The 24,695-nt window shown below is 45.5% G+C and overlaps 1 protein-coding gene across 2 annotated transcripts in view; it reads right to left on the bottom strand.

The window, feature by feature from the left end:
* LOC149362169 (uncharacterized) overlaps positions 1-24,695 on the bottom strand; it is a 52,182-nt gene that overhangs the window by 13,214 nt on the left and 14,273 nt on the right. The window contains exons 8-18 of one of the 2 annotated variants that reach the window (XM_089572931.1): positions 22,742-22,806; positions 21,926-21,962; positions 17,165-17,190; positions 15,210-15,243; positions 12,869-12,929; positions 12,195-12,411; positions 8,248-8,580; positions 6,783-7,029; positions 2,397-2,588; positions 1,615-1,670; positions 483-629 (exon numbers count right to left, since the gene is read on the bottom strand). In XM_089572931.1, coding sequence (XP_089429057.1) covers positions 483-629; positions 1,615-1,670; positions 2,397-2,588; positions 6,783-7,029; positions 8,248-8,580; positions 12,195-12,411; positions 12,869-12,929; positions 15,210-15,243; positions 17,165-17,190; positions 21,926-21,962; positions 22,742-22,806 — 1,415 coding nt within the window. The remainder of the gene's footprint in view (positions 1-482; positions 630-1,614; positions 1,671-2,396; positions 2,589-6,782; positions 7,030-8,247; positions 8,581-12,194; positions 12,412-12,868; positions 12,930-15,209; positions 15,244-17,164; positions 17,191-21,925; positions 21,963-22,741; positions 22,807-24,695) is intronic. The other variant, XM_089572932.1, reaches the window with a different exon arrangement.

The following is a 24,695-nucleotide window of genomic DNA, read 5'->3' as shown; positions in this document are numbered from 1 at the left end:
AGGGCCACTGCAAGAAACAAGCAGTCTTACATGTGCACTTTTGTTACGCCCAACTTAGGCTTGATGATAAGTGTTCACATATAAATGTAAAAGATTCAGCAATCTACTACTACTTGCTTGCAGAGACTTGAAGGTCTTCTACCCAGAGCCTGCTATAAAACTGCAGTTAAGATTTGTTACAAGGTTTTTCTAAAAGCTGTTGCAGTGCTAAACAGTAAAACTGCTCAACAGACTGGCGAAGTGCTGGCAAAGTGTCGACCTGTGACGCTCAACACCGGGACATGTAATGAATAACTTGGAGATGAATGAAGGGCACTTTGTTGGTACTAGTTTTCCAGTTCTTTCGCTACTTGCACGTTAAGTGAACAGCAATTTACACACCTGAATGTTGAGCACAAACGTTCAACACACTGTTGGCGCAGCGTCGTGCGGAAGAGAATTAAGCGGACTCTGTCGGCAGTGGGGAAGTGGAGACGACATACCTCGCTCGAGAACTCCTTGTCGCAGTGGTCGCAGGCGTAGAAGCGGATCTCTGGGTGGGAGGACAGGTGCCCCTGGATGTCCTCCAGGGCAGCCCCGACGTAGGTGCAGTAGTTGCACTTGAAATGCGGCAGGCAGGGACCAGATGCCTGCAGCACACAGTTCAAGACCAGAGGGGGGGGCTCTCATCCTGCTCAGACTCCTGTTGGTATTCCAGTCAGCGTTGTTTAAATTTACTGCTACTGCAAAACTGTTCCCAACAACCCTACTTGGTTGTTTTTTTGCAGGACCACAATGCATTCTCGGGCATCTTGACTGCAAAAAGAATTTTTTTTGTGCGTCCTGTTCCCACTCACAATCTCAGTTCAGGACCAGTGCATTGTCATGTGCGAAGAAAGAACGTGACACTAAGAGGCATAGCTCCTCCGAGGTGCAAGACAGAAAAGGAATAAAGACAGACCATGTCAGTGCTCTGGGTCACACATGTGCATTTTGTCCGCTTCAGCCATTTCCCAAATGATGGCCACAATTTGTCATAATGGTGCAATAATTGAAGCATAAACATTAATCTGTTTTCCCACACAGTTTTTGTTCCCCTGTGTTAAAGTGGGTGTCCCAGTGCGGAGCTGATATCAAATGAAGCAAACAATACTATGCAGCACAGGCAGTTGGGAACATTAATAAAGCCTCAAGGCAACGCAGCAGCTCGCCTGCTGCAGTTGATGCCGACCCTTGGGATGCGTGAAATCTGCGTAGCGAGGATCACGGCCAAGTTAGCGAAGAACAGGGGAAGATGGGACAACGCACGTGCTACTTTGCCATGTTCTTGTTTCTTTTATGGTTGGCACTCAATGGCCAGATTTAATTGATATAACCGATAATGTGCTATGACAGCATTGCTATAAGCGGTTTATTTTACCATAGAATACATGGTAAAGCTGATGCTGCCGCGACTGATCATTGTTACATCCGATATATCATTATAAACAGTACTGTTTAAGTGGGTTTGCATGCACGAGCATCAAAATCATTTTAGCATGCCATTAAGAACACAGAGCAACCACCCTGGCGCGTAACCAAGTCGGTACTCCCATGCATTGTAATCCCTGAAAAGAACCCGTCGAAAAGACTCACAGCTTCTTGCTGTGCGCCTGCGGACGAGGCAGGTGCTGTCGTGACCATGTAGTGACCTGCACAAGAACGAAAACGTTTTTTTTTTAAGGAGATGATAGCTCCACATGCAAACTGCACCATGCCTTCACAAGACAGTACAGTTTGGTAGTGCTACCCTTTCGGGGTTCATGCGCGTCAATTAAACTGACAGCAGGTCAAATTTGATAGACTAGGTACAGCTGCATTTGCCACAGAGAGGAACTTTGCACTGACGAGTGTACAGTCGAGAGAAACTTTGCCCACCCTTTTGACATGACGTAGTTAGCGCCAAAAACGAGGACCAATGTGGGAGAAAGACACAACACGAGTGCTTTGTTGTGTCTACTGTGCTGATACCCCTTATTCGTTGCTGATACCCCTTGTTGATTTCTGCGTATTCTGTTCGGTTATAGACATTGCTTATATTGATGTTTTTATTCATGTATGACTTGATGTTCAATTTAGTTCCTCGTTTTCTGTCACTGCCGTCTGAACAGGAGAGGAGAACTCCGTCAAGCGGATAGCCGCTTTTTTTCTCCCCTCCTCCATCAAATTGTATTTGATTTGGTGGAAATAAAGTATTATTATTATTGTTATTATTAACTAACTAACTTTGGTCCTCGTTTTTGGTGCTAACTACATCATGAATAAGATTCAACTCGCCCAACTTTCCACCTTACCACCCTTTTGAGTTCAGTTTTCACTCACACCCAGTCTGGACAAGAAAACTGTGCGTGCCTTCTCCCCTGCCTGTGGACACTCACTGTGGTGGGCGTCCTGGAAGTGCTTGTCGAGGTTCTTCTGGAACATGAACCCTCGTCGGCACATGGTGCACTGCAGCGGGTAGGCCTTGGTGTGCTTGCGCACCACGTGGTGGTCCCGCTTCAGGGCCCGCTCAAACAGCTTGCCACACAGCGGGCACGCATACTCGGTCCCCGCTCTGTCCAGCACCATCTCTGGGGAATGAGGAGACAGCAGTCAACGACTTGTGAAAAGACGTCGTGCCGTGAGCTCTGTCGGGGCAGCTACTCCTTACCCGGCAAACCAAAAACCTCTCAGAGACGTCTCCGAGAGGTTTTTGGTTTGCTGGGTAGGTTTCCACAGCCCCACAGTTAACACTGAATGACTAGTACTAATTGCATCAAGCTGAGAGGCACTGCGGAAACGAGAATCTCCAGCAGAACTGGTACTTGCCGAGATTGATATCGACTAGGGATGCACGAATATTGAAATTTTCGAATACGAATTGAATACGAACGTGAAGAAAGAAAATGCCTTCTAATATCAAATATTTGTTCAGCACGAAAAAAATTTCAGATGATAAACAAACAGGAAAACACTGTTGTCCTTAATTTTTTTTTTTTAATAATGTGTGGTATTTACAACCAAAAACTTTTCAGTGACCAGTACTAACAGTCAATAAGTTTTTGTATAAACGTGTTGCTCATGCTCCTGTCATTACCCCTGTCTATGTAATCCCCATCTCACACAATACTCCATTCTTGGAGCCTGTGAGGCAATATCAATAACTAAATAAATAAATAAAACTAGGCTGACTGCGGACCATAAAAAAAAAAACATGACATGCACAGAAGAGTACACTGCTTGATTAGACAACGTAACAGTACACAACCTGTAAGGTGGTGACACAAAATGAGTGAAAAAATGAAATCCATGAATTGACACACATGACTGGGAACGAAAAAATAATGTACTGAGTAAAACCTCATTAATTTCAAACCAGAGGGGAGTGGACTAAACGACCGGTTTATCCGAAGCTCGAGCTATAGAAATCACCCCCCCCACCCCGCCCCCAGCTTTCAACCCCTATAAAAAAACAAAAAAAACTTCCATAAATGCGGTGAAGTCTTGCGAGAGGAGTCTCTAATCACACAAAACAACTAACAGCCCTTGAGGAGTGCAGTTTCGCCATGCTGGCAGAACAATGCGTACTTAAACGAGGGGAACATATATTAGCACCGGAATGGTGAGACTGGTTGTAAAAAGACCAGCAATGCACCAGATGGAGCTCGAAAGAGGCACATAGATGGATTTGGACGACTGGCAAATGCACGGCTGTAAGCCGCCGTCATTGAAGACTCGTGAAGAAGCTCAGAAAGTGAAACTACGGAGCCAGGCTATTGTTTGGCCCAGCGACAGGGGCCATTCGATTGTTGTAACAGCTGCCAATACGCGCATGTCACAGGCGCACGGGTTACAATTCACCATTCAACAGGGTGGATTTTTACACGCCCACTTGCTCTGCCTGCGACACCTCGACTCGGGCTGCCTTTGGGAGCCCCATACAAAATCCAACAAGGCTTTCCCGTATATCACTGTTGACCAAAACTAGGTAACTGAGCTCGTGCTAGAAGAGTTGTAAAGGCGACAGGAAGAGTGTCATGGGTGTGGGTGTTAAGTATGCAACAAATATGGAAGGATCAAACAAAAAACAGCGCTGCTCATCTAGTTCTCGTCATGTGTGATATGAGGAAAAGCCCACTTGCGGACTTTCGCATCAGGTCTCTGGAACTTCGCCACGATCAGTTTCATGACACGCCAATCCCAATAACAGACATTCTAGCCAAAGTAAAGTTTCGTTGAAGCTGGCCTTCAATTGCTGCTCTGACACACTGACGAATTATTGCCACATTTAAGCACCTCGGAGGTCACTGTTGTCTCCAGAGTAGTGTCGCATGTGCCATTCCAGTGATGGTTGGTCCAGCACCGCTTCATACAGTGGCAAGAACTATATATAGGCCAGAAGGGAAGGTGCCTCATTATCCGCTTACGTGAACACAACACCTCTTTGAGAGGGGCCCCTTCCTCAAACCTAGCCTTGCACTACAATGAGTGTCGTCGTACTCCACTTTTTAACAATACTAAGGTCTTGTACAATGACAAAGATAAACTAGAGAAATAAGAGAGGCATTTCATATTCACAAAAACTGCAACACATGCGTAAGCACCCCCTCCGTCCTCGTTCATGACTGTGAACTATTTGTATCTTGACCGCCATGACTGAAGTTGACGACATCTTTATCAGTGTTGTTGTAGCTCATGCGTGCTCTTGGTTGTAGAGTATATTTTATGTGTTCCTTTTCAATAAACCTGTAGTTGCTAGTCAGCGCCTGTCCCGTCTCCTCTCTTGTCCCTGTTGCTGCGCTGTTTTCTTCAAGTATTGCTACATGAGTGAAATATAAATGCCAGAAAATTAACATGGAACTTGGAAAGAGTGGCTACTTGGGCTGGTTAGTAGTAATTTCACAGGAAGGAATGACGCGGCAAAAACAGGATGTCAGACGAAAGATACCGTATTTACCCGAGTGTAATGCGACCACAATTGTAATGCGAGGGTCGACACTGTGAACGCATAAAGGAAAAATAAATAGAAACGAAAGAACAGATATGTAATGCGAGAAATGATGCCGCAGCAAACAAAAAGATGAGTGGAAGCTTATGGACAAAAGTATCTCAACAAATGGCTTTCATGTGCCCGTTCTGTTTCAGGAGAGCCGCACCAAAGATTACCAGATAAGACTGATACAAAGATAAGTGCAGAGTCCCGCCATGCCGTCACCATGTCGACCATGCGTTTTGGATGCCTTGTTGTAAAAACTATACTTCTTCAGGTTGCTGAACCAAGTGACGAGTCATGCCTCCTGAATGTCGGTGGCCGTTCCCAGCAACATTTAAGGGGGCAAAAATTTTTTTTATTTCTTGATATATTTACAGCAGTTTTCTTAGCATGTTAACATTAATTTTATGACTACTCACAAAATTTCACTCTCGCATCTCCAGAAAATTCCAATATATATTTTTTCCTCCGATCCCTGAGAAAAGGCTGCAGAGCTAAGAAAATATAGCAGAAGGCTGATTCAGCATTCACTGCGTTTCTAGTGGCATGCTACAATCTTTTTTTTTCGCATAGCATAAATTTTGGTTTGCAAGAAAATTTCATACAAAAAACTTAAAATTTAAAAATTTTAAAAATAAAAATGCCTTGACTTGCACTAAGGTCCTAGATGTACAACAAAAAATAAAACGGGGTCACTAGTAAAGAAGTCTGCTCCGCAAGGTGAGTAGTATCTAGGCAGAAAACTGTAATGGAGAAAACACACTCACTGATCGTGTGTTTCCTCGCAATGCACAGCCACCGCGGTTCACGAAACAATAATTTGAAGAGTACTTCCAAGTCGAACTCAGCAATCAAACTTTGGGACAGCATAAAAAATGAGGCATACAAGTGGATACAATAAATTTAAAAAAAATCAATTTTTTGGCCATTTTTGGGATTTCAAAGCTGCTCCCCCTTAAATGAGTCGTCGCCTTGAGCGGAGCCATCAGAAAATTGCACAAGTTCGATGTCGCCAAAAAGTGCATCCAATAGTGACACCGAGAAAAGTAGTGAGAGTGCTTTATCGCATGCAATAGCAATGCCGTGGTTTCCGTGTATCCGAAGCAGATCACTGCCATTAGTGTGCAGCATCAGCACTGCTGCGAACACAGAGGGAGTCTGCCGAACTTTCAGAGAATGAAACGAAGGCCTTTACAATGACTTCAAGTCGCACACGTTCTATTGCATTTCCTTGGGACGATGCGTAGAATCTGAGTTTGATGTGCAAGTCCGTCGTCTCTGGCAAGGAGTTTCTGACTGCTCAGTTGCTGCTCCGATATGTTCTGATTGGTATCTGAAGCTTCAAGCTTCCACTGGTCAACCAATGTGGCATTCTACCTTTCTCTTTTTCTGTTTTCTGAAGTTGGGAGCAGGCCTGCTCGAAGCATCAACAAATGTGGGAGTAAATACAGCATAGTGTGCTGTCCCTAAGTAATATTTCATTTTCACATGAATATTTGATTACAACATGAGGAGTGACTTCTTTCTTCCATTTTTGGTGAAAAAAAACTCACATTACATTCGAGCAAGCATGGCAGAACATGATCGCGGATATTGAGTTCTTCTTCCAATGACTTGTGCATTTTGTTGCATTATTCCTTCCTGCAAACCTGGAGGATTGCATGGAGGATTGCATTTTCTTTACGACCAATTCCATGCCTGTCCTTTAGCCCAGCTGCAAGCAAGAAAGCTCATGCATGAATAATGAGCCAGGATAAGAACCGCTCTTTGGCAGCCTTATGTCAGCCATTACCCCACTGCCGTGGGCCTTCTCTAGAGTGGTGGGCCCAGCCCTTACGCTCATGACTGCCCTCGTCCGCAGCCATTGTTCCAGTCTCGGTGGCAATGGCTGTCGCTGTTGCCACCCCGGTGTTGCTGTCGCCTTCCTCACTGGCAGCGTCCTGAAGCGCCGCCATGGGCGCATCCGAGAAGATGGTCGCGGCACCCGCAGGCATGGCGGACACCATGGTTGCCACGAAAGGCGTTGCTGCAGCCGCCGTCTGCAGAAGCCACAGCAAGTTGGGATGTGGTAGACCAAAAAGGCATCACAGCATCCACACAGCAGGCCACTATTAAGCACTTTTGCCATGTGGCTCCTTCTAAAAAAACGTGGCAATTTCCGACAATATAATACCTCTCTAATGGAAAAATGCAGCAGAGCCTCGTCAATACATTCCTGGTTCGTACGATTTCCCTGTTGACAGGCTCAAAATCGCAAGTGACAAAAATGTCCGATAGAGTTTTTTAATCCAGCTAATACGTTTCCGGATGATACGATTTCTCAGAAAGTATGTTCGTGATTTTGTGAAATTCTAATTGTATGATAAGTTAAGCGACAAATAGAAGAAGCACTAACAAACGAGCAGGCCAAGCCTGGTGACATGCGACATAGAAGCGCTGCGGCAATCACCACCTAGGATGACTTCTCTGCAGTGCACAAGCACACTGGGGCAAACCATCCTAAAGCTGGTGATGATGTGCGCGCATGCGAGCAGGCCTAGCCTAGAGCCACATGCGGCAGTCAGCTGCCAGAGTGGCTTCTCTGCAATGCATACCTGCAATGGGGTGAAACACTTAAAAATGCCGATAATAACAGTTAAGAGGCATCGGCTACTGTCAACCTTGCCGGTTATGCAGTTTTCTTCACACAAAGGACAATGCAGATATGGACAGAAGTCTACAACCACTAGAAACGCTCTTCAGACTTGGCACCAACAAGCACTGACAGGCCTCCTTTTTAAGTGAAAAGGTGTGGAAATGCCTTTGTACTTCATTCTTGTCACAATTTTGGTTTCGTTTGGTTTATGGGGGTTTAATGCCCCAAAGCTACTCAGGCTATGAGGGACACCATAGTAAAGTGCTCTGGAAATTTCAACCATTTGGGGTTCTTTAACGTGCACTGACATCGCACAGTACCCAGGCCTCTAGAATTTCGCCTAAATCAAAATTCGGTCACTGTGGCCAGGATCAAATCTGCGTCTTTCCGGTAAGCAGCCAAGTGCCATAACCACTGAGCCACTACGGCGGCTGTCAGAATTTTGAAAATATGAAGTGGTTTCGATTAAACGCTCTCCCGGGCAATACAATTCCTTTTAATGCATCAGAAAAAAAGAACGTATCAGTGAGGTTCTACTGTGCTTCGGATGTCACATGAGTACGGTTTGGAGGGAACAAAACTGGCCAGCGGTGAGCCGCACCGCACCAGAGAAGGGAGTCACCTCGATGGCAGGCTCGGCCTTCATAGCGGCGGCCGACCCCTGCTGGCCAGCCTGGCGGGCGTGCTTGCGTTGGTGCATGCGCAGACCCCGGTAGCTGGTGAAGGAGCGCTCGCACTGGGTGCAGGCGTGCTCCCCGCTCGGGGGCTGGCCCTCAAAGTGCAGCCGCTCGTGCACCTGCAGGGCGGACGCTGACGAGAAGGTGCGCGAGCATGCGCAGCACTGCAGGGTGGGAGGGCCCCTGCCCACTGTGCTGCCCTCGGTGTCGTTCGCATCAGTCTCGGCCTCATCGTCAACACCACCGTGGCGCTGCTCTATGTGGCGCTCGAGCCAGGCCTGCACAGTAATGAGAGGGACGCGCGGTTGTACAACTTACCATGACCACTTACCGTGACCCCTTACCACGACCCCTTACCACAACCCCTTACCACGACCCCTTTGAGGGTGCAACGTGGTTCGATTATTAAAGGGACAAACTGTCGATAGCCTGTACCTGTACCCATAGACTGCCCCGTTCTGATGACACAACTTTCATCAAAAACAGAGCTTCTATAAGGGAAAAAAAAGGGTAAGAAAATGATATCACCGCTGCCAACTGTTCATGCAAGCAAAAACCACAGTGACGTCAGTACTATTTTTTCTACTACAGATCTTCTACTACTGAACAAACGTGGGTTAATGGCATCCTAGTTGAAATCAAGAGGAATAAGTGGGCTTGGGCAGGGCACGTAATGCGAAGGCAAGGTAACCGCTGGTCCTTAATTAAGGGTAGCGGAGTGGATTCCAAGAGAAGACAAGCGTAGCAGGGGGCGGCAGAAAGATAGGTGGGCGGATGAGAGTTAGAAATTTGTGGGAATATGGTGGCCGCAACTGGCAAAGAACAGGGTTAATTGGAGAGACATGGGAGAGGCCTTTGCCCTGCAGTGGGCATAGTCCGGCTGATGATGATAATGATATCTTACTGGCTTGGTCACAATTTCAATCACATACTTCCAAAAAACAGGCTAAACAACTGACCACGATTCCGCCAATGTGTTTGAAACTCCTGTTTGTTAATCATAACTAATCCACATCACCTTGTGTTTGGCATATTATGGTCCACATTGCCACTGCACCACTAAACCCTCCAACTGCTCCTACTCATCTGCTACTGGTGTGCTACAAAAGCTGATCACAGAATTCTTTTTGGTCCCTATATCTAGAGTTTGAATCAAGCAGAGGAATGAAAAATTTTCAATAATAAATCCAGTTTCTCAGCAACGAATATACGTCTTTTGGTGCAGGAAAAAAATTCAACATAGCCAGAAAGTGTCACACAATTGATTTTTAATAAGAACAGAAGTTGGATAAAGGAACTGTGCTCAGTGTGCCTTAAATTTGTTCCTTGCTTGACCTTCACTACCTAGACAGCACTAGAGAAGAAAATAGATTGCATGTCAGGTAATATATGACATGAAGCAAACTATAAATACAGCAAACGCCCTAACAAGCTCTATATAGTAGGATACAGCTTAAAAAAAAAAACAGCAGTTGCTAACACTGGGCCATGGTCTGGGGCATCCTGTGTTACTCTGCTGACCAATCAAATTAGTAAATGGAATCAGCTTTTTAATGTTTGACTGCACACTAGCCAGAGGCATCAAAATTCTTGAGCTTATAATTTTGTCTGGTTTCTTCTTGTTTAAGTAAAAAGAAAACTTAACTATGGACTACTTTTTTGTCCCACAGAAATTGTGTGGGGCGGTCCTAAATGTGTCCGGAGCTTCGCAGAAGACTTAAGCTGTGTGGAGGCTGTGCTGCAATTGGACAGCGCTGTCGGACGACACTCACGATACTGCGCCAACTGCGCTGCAAGATATCTGTAAATGTCGCTTTGTTCCGGATCACTGCGTCACTTCGTTCGTTGCACCACAACCCAGAACGGTGGCGAGCCTTGTGACAACGGTAAACCGTAATTCAAGATAACCGCAGTTAAGTTTGGTATTCACGGTTAAGCATAATCACATTTAGACTGCCTGTGTGACTGCAGGTCAACCAACAGGCGGCTGCCGCAGCAATGCTGACAGAGCAAGATGGTCATCTGCACGTGCCATCTGTCAGACAGATGGCAAGTACGATCATCGTTGGCTAGATGGCACAAAACGAATCGCAGCAGAAAGCTCGGGGTGAGATCATTATGCGGGGAATTACAAAAATTGAATTTTGTCAACAAAATTCAGGGGTGCGATCATGACGCGAGTGCAATCATTACACAAGTAAATACGGCATGTACTGGAAGCTCTGGACCCATCGCACTAGCTTCAAGAGAAGGCAGCCTACGAAAGCTAATCAGCGCTGTCGTCCTCCATGCTTTCCCTCTTTGCATTTGCAAATCGTGCTGCTGTTCCGTTCTCTAGACTCCATCTGTGCTGCGTTGCTGTACACTTGCTTACCAGCGCTTCATCTCGCACGATGATGAGAAAACAGCGGCTAGCCCTTCTGTGGAGCTTGCAACGAGCGGGGGCAAGAGTTGCCTCCTCTAGGATAACTGCTCAGCACACCACCGTAGCGTCTTGCTCAAAAACAATGAGCCTTGCTTCGTGCCACCGAATGCAACAGCGGTTTTACAGCGACTTGATCAAGGCATCCAAGCGTTCAACCTAGGCTACCGGAAGCATGTGGATGAGCAGCTTTCAGTGAAACTGCACCTTAATGACAAGCTGAAGAATAATTTGCTGGCTGCAATCAAAATGACCAGCTGTGCTGGGCAAGATGTGACTCAAGACGCTCGAGACCACCGTGCTCAAGAGAACTGCTTCCGCCATGCTGGACTGTGTCATGAGGGCACGGAAGCTGCGAGTGCGGTGTGCACAGCGCAAGATGGCAGTGGCGTTGCTAGGCTGTGGGAAGAACTCGCCAATCTTCAATACGCTGTGCCAACATAAGTTGCCTCCGAGGATTTTTTTTTACGGATGACGATGACGTAGCTGTTATAGCAAGCTTGCAGGACTCTGAAATTTTTCTGGTGTCCTGGTGTCTGGCGCTAACCTCGAGGAACCACCTCCGGGCCGCTCCGGAAGATGATTGCCCAACTCTTCGCACAGCTTTTTCTGCTACCGACGTACTGCGACGATACTGCCCGCGAATACAGTGAAGCGGACAGGAGTTTGTTGAAACGATATCGTGTGTAGAAAATGTGCTCCTCATTGATGGAGCTAAATGCGGTGTTCAGGAAAAAAAACCACTGCCTACTACAAGTACGTGTACAATTCTTGCTAATAAATCAATTTTGGAGTAGAATTCATGGCAAGTGGCATAGTTTTTTTTCCCATCAGCACATTTTTGCTCCACTGTTCATAACCTAGTATGTAACGAATTTGGCACAGAAGTTTACTCGAGTTCGTTACAAGCAGGTTCGGGTATATCAAATTATTCCACAGATCGAACAAATCTCGTTAAATCACGCTGTTCGTTACAACTGGGTTCGACTGTAGTGGCAGTGCGGCAAGCTAGTGCCACAGTTCATGTTTCATCTCTCATTTGCCAACAGTGCCAGAGAAGATACAGCGGAGATAATAGCTGAAAGCCGGACGCTCAGCAGCCATTTGCACATCTCACGCCCCAAGAGATAATGGCCCGGAACCAGCTACATGGTCAGTAGTTGTAGCTTTCCAGCAGCCATCCCCTACTCACGTCAACTGACACAGAGTGCAAGTGCTGCCTACTACCCCAGCAGCACAGCAAAACGGGCCAATATCGGACATGCATCGGCAAATGTTGTTTTCCAATATGGGGGCGATTACCCGTGCCGCTTGGATAGGTGGTAAGGTGGTGCCTCCCGCTTTTGTCCACAAAACCCGGCCCCTAAGGTGCATCCTGCACTTCAACACAACTGTCACTGGTCCCAGCTTGACGAACTTCTTCACAGCGCCCTCGAGTGACAAACGGTGGCAGCTGCTGCCCCCTGGTACCTGTGAGCGGAAGAGCTTGCCGCAGGAACCGCACGAGAGCAAAGCAGGCCTCCGGGGCTGCACCGCAGTGGGACGAGGAGGTGGCGGTGGTGGCTTGGGGGCGTGCTGGTCGCAGTGCTCCTTGAACTCGGCCAGGGTGTGGAACTGCCGCTGGCACAGCTTGCAGCACAGCTCCCCTTGCACCGCATGCAGACGGATGTGGTAGCGCAGGTCATCCCTGCAACCACGGCCAACGAGAGCAACTGTCGCAGGAAAAGCAAGGGGCCACGAGAATTCCACAGCTGACTGACTAAAGGTTATATGTGTCCCCATTACTGAAATTATTTCTTCTTTTCCTTTTTAAATGCATACCGTAAGTTTAGCAAACCAGGAATGAGACAGGTAGTATAAATTAGGAGAAGTTTGCTCACAAACTTCTCCTAATTTATACTTGCCTCATTCCTGATTTGCTAACAGTGCCTACATGCTCTCACAAAGCCTGACATTTAGGTTACTTCATAAGGCTGAACAGATTTAGAAAGTAATGTCATATCTGCCTTGACGGCAGCCTACAGCCTGCCCTGCAGTGCATGTAGTCAGGTTGCTGATAATGATGACAGTGGTATAAAGGTTTGTAAAGGCTGAATTGCACTCTGAGCAACAAAGCAAACTCCAGAAGACTTAAGCTTTCTCACGCAGATTCAGTCACGTAGTCGCACACGGTGCAAGTCCGGACATTGGGACTGGCAGGAAGCTCTGGAAATGAGAACATCTGAGAATGACAAACACATTCCTGAATGACCGCAGCTGTATCTACACTACATGGCCTACTACAGCCAAGTCATCCGGAATACATACGTATTGCCACCTGCTGTTCCTTACAAGCCCGAAAATGAGCCTGTGAGGCTCACAAAGAATGCACTAAGATGAGGGATATGATCGGTATGACCATAGTGCACCTCATTAATGCACACAGGGCCTTTCCGACATCTTAAAGGTGCACTGAAGAGGAATCTGAACTTGTCTTTTTGCCGTGGGAACTCGATCTACACGTTCGGAGCATTCTTAGAAACTTTGATTTATTGCCCTGTGTGGCTGATTTTCCAAATTAAATCGAATTAACGTCCGGCTCCCACCTCTTCTTTTTAATTCTCCCTCGTACGGTGGGCGGAGTCGACCAACGCGTGGAGTGCCTTTCTCAGCCAGCTCCGTGGAGGCTTTGCTTTCACTTTATTTTGTTTTTTAGGTTTCCGTGAATAAATAGGTTCATTCGCAGATAATATAGCCGCAAAATAAGCCCGCAGAAATAAAAATACGCGCGGACTATTTGCTTCTACGGACTACTACATATTACTCTGCCGATGGCAGAGCGGCAAGCCGCCGCGGGACTGGCTGAAAGGCATTCCACGCGTTGGTCGACTCCGCCCACCGTACGAGGGAGAATTAAAAAAAAAGGCGGGAGCCGGATGTTAATTCGATTTAATTAGGGAAATCGGCCACACAGGGCAATAAATCGAAGTTTCTAAGAATGCTCGGAACGTGCAGATTGAGTTCCCGCGGCAAAAAGACGAGTTCATATTCCTCTTCAGTGCGCCTTTAAGAAATAAGAAGCTAGGCGTAATCACGCTGCCAACACTTGTGCGCACACTGTGCAGCACTCATCAGCCCCAATATATGACCAACACATCATGACATGATACGTCTACACCATTCAATTGTACGCACCCTAGGAAAGCAGATTAAAAAAAAATGTTTGGTGCAATCTGAAAGAAAGAGCATATGTAGCGAAATTAAAGGCAATATGCTGGACGATTTTACGCTTGGAGACTTGGGACTGACTACGACTGTAAGAATTAGTAAACAGCAAAATACAGTAATGCCCCGTAATGAGATTAATCATAAATAATAATAATAAAGCTGGAAAAAGTGGTTGTTACAATCGATAATTACTACATGTGGACCGATCTGGCACAGAAAATGTAAAAAATAACAGTTCCATACAGCTGCACCTCTTTTCCGCAATCTTAGCGGTGTGTGTATGAAACAAAAATAACCGAGTGTATGTTTTAGTGCAGCTCAGTGCTAAAACTTTCATCAGAAACTCAAAGCCAATATCTGTGTGAAAGCCACTTTGAGCAACTACGACCTTAAACAACGCATAAGACCATGTATGGAAAGGTGGAATTGTGAGCTCGCCAAGGCATCCCGCGCAGCCTGACAATCCAGGTGTGAATCACATTCATCTAACTGCACTGCATGTAGCAAGAGGGAAGTCCTTAGAACAACACAGCACTGGTTAGCAACTCGCGTATCAGCAACACACTCCAAGTAGACAGCGGTGCTAAAAGTGAACTGCAGTCAGTGGCGTCCTCATTCCTGTGACCGCTGTCATTGTTGCTATTGCTAGCAGAGGCATATAAAAGCCTTCCTACTTGGCAATATAAGCTGTGTGAAATGCCATTTACGCTCCAAAATGTTGCTAAGAGGTGTCAAAATTAATTCAATCATTTTATTCAATATGTTACTGTCGTAGGAAAAGCAAGGGGTCACAAGAACTGAAGGGTTGACTGATGTGTCAAAACTGGACACGGAGGTCCTGATGATTAAACGCAAAACTGCCAAAGTAGAGTGCACTGAACATAGGAGTGCATTCAGTTTTGCTAAAGCCATGTAAGCTAGCTTACAGCTGAATATAACATGTGCTTGTGCAAAAAACCAGCTCATATCTGACTGGCACTCATGTGCCACCCAATCAGAGCAGCTGATGAAACAACACAGCCAATTACCATTCTCACGAGTAACCAGCAGTGCAGATTCATCCTGCACACAGCCAACACAAACTCCACTCAGTAAAAAACAATCAACTGAAAATTCCAAAAATACAATTGGAACCAGAACTAAAGTCCAAAAGTCAGTTGGATTCCAAATGATACCAAAATGTTCATGGAAGTTCCACCTGACTTAATCTTACTGAGTAGTTTGCGCAACACTCAGTGGTCTGGGAGTTGACTAGTATAACAATGCAATCAAGGGTACCTGCAGCAAGGCTGTCCGCATTGTCCGAGTCCTCCTGAAAAAAACAGACAAAACGATACGTAAAAGTATACGTAAACACTGTGTGACTGTAGGCACGGTGAACCAACTGTTATAACTGAGCTTTAAAGAAGAAGTTTCGACACACACTTTACCATGCCAATGAAATAAAATCTGCACCATCTTCTTAATTTAACCCATTGACATACCACGTACACCTTTCCAATTTTTTAACATGAAAGCGCGAGCATCGACTACCTGGCACTGCAGCACTGGAAGCAGAAGCAGAGGAGAAAGCGTGCGAGGGCAAGGGCACGCCCACCATTCGTGCTGCTGGAGTAAGCTTCATCGGCCAGGCTGTTCTGATTAGTGCGAAGCAACCCCTACCCATCATCGGCTATTACGCATCGGAGCGCCAAGAAGCTGAGAGCGATTGCTTTTATCCACTGCATATAGCGTGGGTGAATCTGAAAAGAGCGTACATTTGGGAACAGCCGAGCATGCCCAACAAACCAGTTGCAATCGTTACTTGCGAAAAACTGATTGAAGGGGACCCTCGATATTGCCGCGCTAATTACGCTAAAGCAAATCTCTCGAGATGCTTCCCGCAAATGCAGCTGGAGCCTATAGTCATGCTTGGAACACTACGCATTTGCAGCCGTCCGGAGCCACAAACACGCAGCAAATCGAACATGAAACAAACGCTTCCAGAACTCGGCCATAAAGCTTGCTGCACGGGGGTTGCTGCGCATGAAACAGAACAGCCGAGCAGACGACGCTAGCTGCAGCGCCATGATCGGTGTGCATGCTCGTTCCCTCTCCCAAATTCCACTCTGCTTCGCCTCGGCACCGCTGCACCAGGCACTCGACGCTTCATGTTAAATTCATGTTACCGCATTCATGGTAGCGCAATTCACGCATTCATGTTAAAAAATTGGAAGGTGTACATAACTGTGTGCAAAGCGAACTCACAGGTTTTTCTGGGAATGGATTGCACCTAGCAGTGATTTCTTTGTTTCAGGCGAATTTCATATTCCTCTTGCAAATTAGGTGTTTTTTTTATGCCATATAGCAAATGCAGTAAAGAATACTTAGCAAAACAGTGAGCAGTCAGCCATTTCAGTGCAGACATATTTTTCCACTGGTAGTAATATCATTTTTGTTCCGCAATTTCAAGCGCATTGTGCATGTTCGAAACAAAAATTATTTCCATAGTCCTTCGGGTTTTTACTCGACAAGTCGCAGCATTTCGATGTTGCTATTTCCATCAATAATGGCGCTTTGTACGAAATTTTTTCACATCCCAGCAAAAAAAATAATTCACTAGTATTTGCACTCGAAAACTAACAAATTTTCTTTCTTACTATTTAGGTGAAAAAATATTTCATTTCGATGGAAAGAAAAAAAAATGGTGCATCAAAATGTTAAATTTTATCTTCAGTGAAACTGACAGATTTACCCCTGCGTATCTGGAGCGTTGTTCAGAATTTGATCGCACAGTAAATGGCAAAAATCATCGCCAGTGCAACCACTGGTACAAATGCAGTTGTGAGGACACTCTCAATTCACTTAATTCTTAATGGGAACAACTGCATATGTGACGACTGGAGCATGCAGAAATCTAAATAATGGAGTCGTTTAAATTTTTTTGCATTTCTAGTATGTTATACTAATTTTTACCTATACAATTTTCACATATTCGAAAATGTAGCATGGTACCCTTTCAGTAAAGGGGCCCAACAGACTGCTGCTTAAAATAATGTCCCTGCCCCTCTGCCACTAAGGTCAGCACTTTTCGTAGGACGTTTCAAACCCTGCAGTCAAATTCGCAACAGCCTGGCAGCTGGAAGGCTAGATGCAAAATTCGCCAACCAATAATACTTTAGCTAGGCAGCTCATTAACCCCAAACTGGCAACATGGAAAGAAGAAGTGCATGTCTGACTGGCACACTACTCACCAACGCGACTGGGAGGTTTGGAAGATCTGAAAAGCAGAGGGCAAATCATTGAAGAATTGTTATTCTACATGAATTCACAGCAGATAACACATGTTAGATTGGCGGCCACTCAGTGAGTGAGCAAGTGAGTGGGCATTTCTATGCAAGGCAATAATGAAACGGACCCTATTTTCGGAGATGCAGATAGCCATTATACTAACAAACAGAGAAGGTCACTAACACACACACGCCACGACAGTTTTTGGCTTGTGATGAGCATTGGTGAGCGAATATTAAAAATTCAAACTCAATATCACTCGTTTAAATTGCAAGTAACTTTAAAATTGACTCTTTAGCATCACTCAATACTGAAGCATAATACAATCATTATGCTGAAATTTTTTAAGTTTCCTCAAAGCAAGGCCCATGATTTCTTGCATCACCATAGTAACATTCAGTGTTGTATGAGTAAATATACATCATTCTCTTTTCAGTAGTTATTACAAGCTGCATTTACTGCAAAATTAGTGTGTTACATTTGGTCAGAATGTGACCAATTACAATTTGCACGTGCAGCTTGCCGAATGTGTTTCCACTGTTCCATAATTACTGCTGTCATGCGGCAATTCACTTAAGTGCTACCCAGCTGAGTGGGTTTTGATTTCCTTGTAAACAGCGCCACATGTTCGCATGGCCGTAAATAACATTCATCAACACTCTTGCTCTTTCTGACAATCTTTCTCCATATCTAGAAGCACAAAAAAAGCTCATCATTCATTCAATCCACTTTTGTTTGCCAAAACAAAGGAAACTTTTTTCTCACTAAAGACTGTTTACCCTAAATAATTCCAACCTGACTGAGACTGAAGTTAATGGAGCCTTTTTTAAGATTAAAGTGCGAATTCCAATAAACCAAAGTTCAAATTAAGCATGTTCGAGTTAACGGACGTCCACTATATTGTTCAATGTATCCGATACACCGTTGCACCTTATAACTGCCAACGTAAGAGTCAAGCATAGCTTCAAACTATTCTGTACTGAATCTGGGAACTGAGGATGACCGAAAATTTAGTCAAGGGCAGCCTAACCTGATACGATATGCAATGATGATCGACATAAAACGTGACTACTGGTGGTGCCGTGCAGCTATGAGAATGTGAACCAAAAACGACATATACAACAGCACAAGAGTAAAGACAAGAACCTCGTCTCATTGTTAGTTTGTGTTTTTGTGACTGCACAGAGTGACTAGTCATTTTTGGCCGGCGCTCTGTCGTTGCAGGTTACGTTGTCCACAACTGCACCTTTCCCCGCAATGGACCTCATGAGGTACACTTCATTTTGCAAGATGACTAACCAGGCACAAAAAGTGTAAAGCTCAATTTCTGCAGCCTTCTTCTGAAAACTGGTTTCATCACATCTGTGTACAGTATGGACAATGTTTACAGTTAGTCACATGATCAACCGAATGCTGCAGTGACAATGACGTTTGGGGGCACTGAACAATGTTCGAGAGCTCTAGAAAATGAATCATTCCACGACTTTCCTTAGGACAGAAGGAAAGCCTGTTTGTTTACAGTGTGTAAGCACTTCTTTAATTTATTTTTATTGTTAAGACCACTGAATGATGCAGTCAGGACCACATTAAGATTTTTCTTAAAGGGACACTGAGGAGAAATTGAAGCTGGTTTGTATCGACAGAATACCAGCTCCTGATTACAAAAACGCCACTCATACTGACAACAAAGCTCTTGTAACGTAGAAAAGAGCAAGAACCAAAATACAGGTATCGCCGCCACAGGCCAAACTCGCAAGTACAAGCCTGATGACGTCATAGGACAAAGCAGTGTTGCTAGAACCAATGGTTCTAGCGACTCTAGGACCCGAGAAGCCATGAATCACTGAGGCGCAGCCAATGCATGCGTAAATCTCCTTAACGTCGCCAGATGGCGCCACGTATCCGGCAGCTATGCGCGCGCCTGCAGCATCGGGACCAATCAGCGCCTGCTCCCCGGCAGTAGGCGGGCTCCCGGTATTCCGCTAGCGCAAACAAGGTACACGGTATGCTAAAGGTGTCTGTTTGCTAGAACTTCGTTGACGACTTCGAGAACAGAATCCATCGTAACGCTGGCAAAACGCCGGTGCAAACGTAAACGAAGCGACGGTAGCGACGGCCGCAATAGCCGATAGATGCCTTCAACATGCGGCCGGCGGTAACTTTGTTTTCAGCTGCTGCCAGGCCGCACTGCTGGCCGTCAGAAATCACGGAGTCTGCGTTACGTCATGTGCACGTCATGGTTCACGTCACTTAGTCCTGTGTCGTCATAGGAGAATCCCAAGTTTGAATCAGAGCGGCGGGAAAACTTTTTCAACTTCGAATCCAAATTTCTTAGAAATAAATGCATCTTTTGCTGCCGGCCAAGTGGCAACAAAGCCATGAAATGCCGAACTATCGGATTTTGCTGTAAAAAAAATATTAATAGAGCTCTCCTCACTGTCCCTTTAATGAATTCGAGGACTTCGTGCATGTCATAAAGACAGCAGGCATAAGGAGTCTAATGAATTTGAATTTGCTGTAATGACCATTAATAGCTTTGTACATTACACAAGCGTTCAACTTATACACAACCACCCAAGAAATAACTAAAACTAGCAGGTATGGGAGACCTTATAAAAAGGTGCGAATTATGGACTGTGAAATACAGGAACTCGAAAATTTCACATTCTTAACGGCTGGAATCTTAACAGCTTAACAGCATTTCTGGCACTGTCAAGCTAACGGTGCACAATTTAACAATGAGTATCCCAGTCCTTACACAATGGTTTTTTGGCACAGAATGATTTCAAAGTAATTCGCCCTGAAAAACTTTGACCAATTTAAACAACTTCATCACGTGACCAGAAGATTAAGAACAGCAATCACTGAAAGGCGTGATTCTAAAAAAAAAAAGCGGGCCTTCTTGACCACTTTCTTAAAGGTGCACTGAAGAGGAATCTGAATTCATACTTTTACCGCAGGAACTCGATCTACACGTTCCGAGCGTTCTAGGAAACTTCCAATTGTTGCCCTGTGCAGCTGATTTCCCTAATTTAAATCGGATTAACGAAGGGCTCCCACCTTTTCTTTTTGAATTCCCGGCAAACGGTGGGAGGAGTCGACCAACCTTTCACCCGATCCCAGAGTGGCTTGCCACTCTGCCATCGGCGCAGTGATACGTAGTGATTGGCGAAAGCAAAGAGTCCACGCGTACTTTTATTTCCATGGGCCTAATTTGCAGCTATGTAGTCTCTGACTAGACTATTAATTCACGGGAACCTAAAAAACAAAATAAAAGAGAACGCAAAGCCGCCATGCGACTGCCTGAAAGGCATTCCATGCGTTGGTTGACTCCTCCAACCGTATGCGAGGAATTCTAAAAAAAGGCGGGAGCCGGACGTTAATCCGATTTAATTAGGGAAATCGGCCACACAAGGCAATAATTAGAAGTTTCTAAGAATGCTCGGAACATGTAGATCGAGTTCCCGCGGCAAAAAGACGAGTTCAGATTCCTCTTCAGTGCACCTTTAAAGCAGGAAGTGCTACAGCATTTAGGTTGCCTACTACAGTGTCTACAATGAGTGTCTAATGTTCTTGCGATTTTCCCGTCAAAACTCCAGTTGGAACCGGTTCCATTGTCCTTATATTGTATGCATGGGTCATCACTAGAATGTTCAAGTATGTTGCATTCAGTCATCATATTTGATTATACTAATCTGACTCACTAATCCACCTTAATTAATTTTCTGGGATGGGCTTACTTCCAAACCTATGGAGGTTGTTTGGAATTTTTGGGGGTGGGCCAACTTCCAAATTTTTGGGCGTCCCCAGATTGCCAAATTTGGCGATGGCCTACGATTGGTCCACGATTGATGTTGCGACCCTCTCAATCACATTCATAGATCACGGGCAGTCCACATACCACTAACTACTGGAGCAGTGGTGCAGTGGTTAAGCAATCAGCCACTGCCTCGGACGCCAGGTGGCCATTTCAAACACAGCCACGGGTGTGGCTTATGAGACCCAGGCTGCTCTTCACGAGCTCTTGTAAAGCTCATGTGCAGTGCCATGATGGGCAACTGCAATGCATTTGGCAACAGCGGGCAGTTTGTTCAATCCAGTGGGCAGGTTGTGACGTCACATGGTCACGTGACCTCTCTCGACCAATCAGGGAATTTCGTGACAGAGAAGCCGAAAATTTTTTTGTGAGACAAGAACCAAAATGCTCTCGCATTAAATAAAATTGGAAGTTGGACAAATAGGAACAGAGTTGAAACAAACTGAATGCACCAAGAGCCCCCACAGGCACAACAAACAGCCTTCCTCCAGTGCCCACCACTGACCGTCGTGAAACATGGCACATATCAAAGGTGACAAAACGGTAAGCTAACCAGTGCGGTTAAAAGTAAACACATGGCAAGCCACTACGCAAGCAGTTCTAAAACCGGGTATCGTAGAGCCAGAGCACACTTTATTTAGGGACCACATTGCAACTGATTGTAGTAGCAGACTGTCTCACTCTAGCAGCAGTCGTTATTAATTGAATTTGGCCATTTTATGAAGGGCCTTGTATACGAACACTAATTTTGGCACGCCTGTCAGGCAGGAAGGAACAGAAGCCAAGTCATGCGGGGCTGCTCAGTACATTTTGAAGATCATTAGGGTTCCCCGAGGACAAAAGGACTGAGAACCACTGCACTAAGAACTTCCGCTGGGAGGTCAAGCTACAAAGTGTGGCCACTCACCTTGCTGCCTGCTGGGTCCACCAAAGGCCGCTGGGACCTGGCAATTAGAAGACGGGTTGCCCTCATGCTACAAGCCACTTTCTCCACCACATAGATCATCGTGCATAGTGAAAACGAACTGGCTATAAGAGTGTAATGCATGTTTGGTGGAAATAACGTCCACAGCAACAGTGGCCGTATACAATGAGAAATGTAAATTCCATCTCGTAGACGGAATCAGTCACCACCACGAAGTCTACTACAGGCCAGAGCAAAGCCCCTTTACAATGCTGTCCAATAACCTGTGATCACTGTTAGCCACAGCGAGAGTAGATGTGAGAGCTTCTGACTGTAACATTCCAACTAGCGCTATGTCAACCGTGGCATTTCCATTCCCTTCATGTCTGCCACGTCGCCCTCACAGAACACCAGACAACCAGTAAGCTGTTCTACTCAGCACGGGTTTGGCCTAGGTCCACTTGTTTCCCTTAGTTTCAACAAGAATAAGGGTCAGCTCATCGGCAGGTCACATCATCATCATCAGCCTGACTACGCCCACTGCAGGGCAAAGGCCTCTCCCCTGTGTCTCTCTAATTAACCCTGTCCTTTGCCAGTAGTGGCCACAGTATCCCCGCAAACTTCTTAATCTCATCCGACCACCTAACTTTCTGCCGCCCCCTGCTACGCTTGCCTTCTCTTGGAATCCATTCCGTTACCCTTAAGGACCAGCGGTTAATTATCTTGCCTTCGCAATACATGCCCTGCCGAGGCCCATTTCTTCCTCTTCATTTCGACCAGGATGTCATTAAAGTCTGCCGCACTGCATACCGAGCTCACCTGAAAATCAAGGTCCTCATCATCATCATCCTCTTCAGAGCTGGCTCCAGATGCATCCGGAGACCCTGAAGACATGAAACATGGACACAGAGTTGAGCGGATGCATTGCAGAGAAATGATGCACACTCTATACTGTTCAGCTTTAAAAGGTCTCCACATGGGAAATCTGCTCACCACCAAAGTAACACTATGACACACATGTGCAGCCAAAATCTGAGTCTGACGAAAGCTAGAGGAAGCATTAAATTATTTCCCTGAATCGAGAACTGCAAAAGCTTTTGGCTCTGCAGTTACCCACTGAGAATCTGCTTGCTGAGTGGGAAAAGTAAAAAAGCTCAATTTTCTCAACAAAAATAATGTTTAGCAGTTTAGCTTACACTCGGACATCCCTCTTAAATTTAGATGAAGTGTTCAAAATCCCAAAAAATTTGCCTGGAATCAATTCACAGTCTCAAAGAGTGCTACACTGAGAGCACACCTGACAACAGTGGTGTAAAACTGTACACCAAGAAAAACAGCTGAGCTCAGTGTAACATCTGGGGGTTGGTGTAGATTCAACAGAACGATAAGAAAACAGTGCACGGATGCTTCTGCTGGATTGAAAAAAAAAAAAAAAAGTATTGATCTATATAAGGTAAGGATCTATATGCACTGCTTCCCATGTGTAAGCACCAAAGGTGTGCAGTGGGGGCCGTCCTCTGCCTAGTGGAAAAACATCTGGATGGATGTATGGATAGGAGCACCCCCTTTGAAACGGGGTGGTGGCAATTGCCACCATGCTCAGCTTTTCTTTCTTTATTATTTTTTTTTGTTTACTGTGTTGGCAATTCTCATTAAGAATCGCCACCATCTTTACCTACGGTTTCCTACAATTCTAACCTTATGCCACATCTCTGCTTTTCAGCCACCAATCCTCCAATCGCTTTTTGCTAACTTCCACTGCAGATTTATTTACATGACCATTGTTATCTTTAAACCCTAGGGCCTCAGAAAGAGTGACTGTGCCTGCATCAACATCTGGATGGATACCATCACATTTGATTATGAGGTGTTCAATCGTTTCCACAGATCTGCCACACACTGCACATGTGTCATCTTCTTGGTTAAATTTCTTTTTGTAGCTGCGCGTTCTAAGACACCCTGACCTAGCTTCAAAAAAGTTGGAAGTTCACAGCGCAGCGCCATCTGGTGCTGTTTAATAATACATAATACCGTAACACTCCAACTCCAGTTCCAACTCCATCTGTTCTGCTAGAGCTCCCCAGCTTCCTTCCTCTGAGCCTAAACTACTGACTGAGCCAAATTTTACTGAGCACCACTACATGAAACCATTTTTCATCATCACCATCATAGCCAGCCTAACTACGCCCACTACGGGACAGAGGGCCCTCCCCTCAAATCCACCCTGCCTTGTGCCAGCTATGGCCGCCTTATCCCCACAAACCTCCTTATCTTGATCGCCCACCTGACTCTCTGATACCCCTATGCTTTTCAAACTCCCTTCGAATCCACTCTGTTACCTTAAACAATCAATGGTTACCTCACTTTCACATTAAATGCCCTGCCCAGGCCATACATTCTTGATTTGGTTTAGGATGACATTAACTCATGTTAGTTCCCTGCACCAATCTGCACTTTTCATGTCCCTTAATGCTGCATCTATCATTTTCTCTACCATATCTCGCTGCGCTGTCCAACACTTAATTTCAAGCCACTTTTGTTAACAAGAAAACACCACACCGTTGCGAAACTTGGTACAAAAGACCAGACCTCCGGAAAACACAATGTGCAAGTTTCAGTAAAATCAGAGAGGCTAGAAAAAATGCCGGTGTTGCCCTTTAACACTATCATATCACACCCTTAAGGTGGAGCTAAAGTGTCCCCTCAAGTTTATCCCTTACCACTTCCAAAGCTTCACAACCTACCGCAGACCGCTGTTCCTTTCCGAGACTGT

Source organism: Amblyomma mixtum, chromosome 2 (genome assembly GCF_055824585.1).
Source record: "Amblyomma mixtum isolate Tamu chromosome 2, ASM5582458v1, whole genome shotgun sequence".
NCBI lineage: Eukaryota > Metazoa > Arthropoda > Arachnida > Ixodida > Ixodidae > Amblyomma > Amblyomma mixtum.
Note: the sequence above shows the minus strand (reverse complement) of the source record. Positions and strands in the feature narration are given on the sequence as shown.